Source organism: Trichinella spiralis (assembly GCF_000181795.1).
Source record: "Trichinella spiralis strain ISS 195 chromosome Unknown Scfld6238, whole genome shotgun sequence".
Lineage (NCBI taxonomy): Eukaryota > Metazoa > Nematoda > Enoplea > Trichinellida > Trichinellidae > Trichinella > Trichinella spiralis.
The window spans coordinates 1-1,502 of NW_003533177.1; the positions used below are offsets into that span (position 1 = coordinate 1).

Sequence of the window (1,502 nt, forward strand, 5' to 3'; positions counted from 1 at the left end):
TTTTAGCAATTTGGAATTGAAAAAATTTCTCAACTTGAAACATATTTTTGGCATTTTATTTTATTTTTTCTTTTTGCGTGCCTGCCAGATTGTATTTTCAAAATATGTCCCGTACGACGGTACGCTGCGCAAAAGCAGCTCTGGGCAGAAGAGCGAACCAGGCAGACAAACGGAATGAGCTCGATGACATTGGACATGATGATGCGTCTTAAGGTGGAGACAATTTATTCAGAAATTTAAATTACACTTCCAGCAAGTTTGTTCTATTCAAAATTAATACAGTTTAATTTCCGTGTTGAGGATGCTGCGGAAAAAGAACGAGAACAAAATCAGCTCGAATTTGAAAAAACGGTCGGACAAATTGTCCAATACGGCACTACGTTGCAGGTGAGTGGAAATTTGAAATTTTGGTTCTCCTATATTTGACGGGAAAGTTGTACCTGAACCATCTCAGTTGCTTCATGTGAAGAGCAACAAATTTTTGACGGTCAATAAAAAAGAACCAGCCAGAGTGGATCGCAACGCGATGAAGGTGACGTTGGATGCGCAAGGCAATGACGGGTCCTGGTTCACGGTTGAACCATTCTACAAGCTTCGTTCTTTGGGTGACAATGTGAGTAAAGAGGTTTCAATTATCACAACCAATTTATTATTATTATTATTATTATTATTCTATAGCTGTGCACAATTATAATTAATAATGCATTTGCAATTGTTTCGTTTTTTCAAATAGGTTGTTGCGGGAGATAGAATTTGTTTGGTGCCTTATTACGTTGCTCAAATTCCTGGCAGTCAAAAGCATCAGTTGCACGTTAGCAGTTTGTCCTTAGCTGAGGACAGTGAAAGCAAGGAGGTGAGAAAATGTGTTATTTATTTTTTTTGAAAAATAAGCAAAAAATATGTATTCTATAAAAAATCAACAGGTGAACTGTTTAAATGATCAAACATGTTGGCAAGTGTTGCTATTTTTGGAATACAGAGAAAATTTGCCGGATGTTCTTAAAGGGGTAAAATATTTGAAATGACTTTTGTATTTGTGTGAATTTATTATTTTTTCTTCAAAAGGGTGACGTCGTACGCCTTTTCCATGCTGAGCAACAAAAATTTTTGACTCAGGACTCCAGAAATGGTGTGCAAACTGTATTTTTAAGAGTAACAAAGCGGGACCAAGCCTTAGAAGCTACATCATCCAAAGCTCTTTGGGAAGTAGAAGTATGGAATTTGAAAAATTAATTTTTTTACACATATATTATTATTGTAATATTTGTATTTCATTTGAGGTCATTCAGCAAGAACCACACAAAAGTGGTGCTGCGAAATGGAGCAGCACGTTCCGTTTTAAGCACTTAGCAACAGACATGTATTTAGCTGTTTTGGAAGTAATTGACAAAAAATAATTTTTTTTATTCTTTCCAAGAGAGGTGGTATTTTAATAATGCAGTAAGTTGAAATGAAAATTGCCTTAAGATGACAGTCGAAGAAAAAAAACCATTTTCCAATGA

General features: G+C 35.4%; 1 protein-coding gene across 1 annotated transcript; it reads left to right on the forward strand.

The window, feature by feature from the left end:
• Positions 1-88: 88 nt before the first annotated feature.
• Positions 89-1,379, forward strand: Tsp_13079 (inositol 1,4,5-trisphosphate receptor; the record flags this gene model as incomplete). The annotated part of the gene is made up of 7 exons (XM_003366279.1): positions 89-213; positions 283-387; positions 455-625; positions 734-853; positions 924-1,007; positions 1,066-1,212; positions 1,281-1,379. Coding segments are annotated over 7 exons (851 nt in total), but the record flags the coding sequence as incomplete, so codon positions are not given.
• Positions 1,380-1,502: the final 123 nt, after the last annotated feature.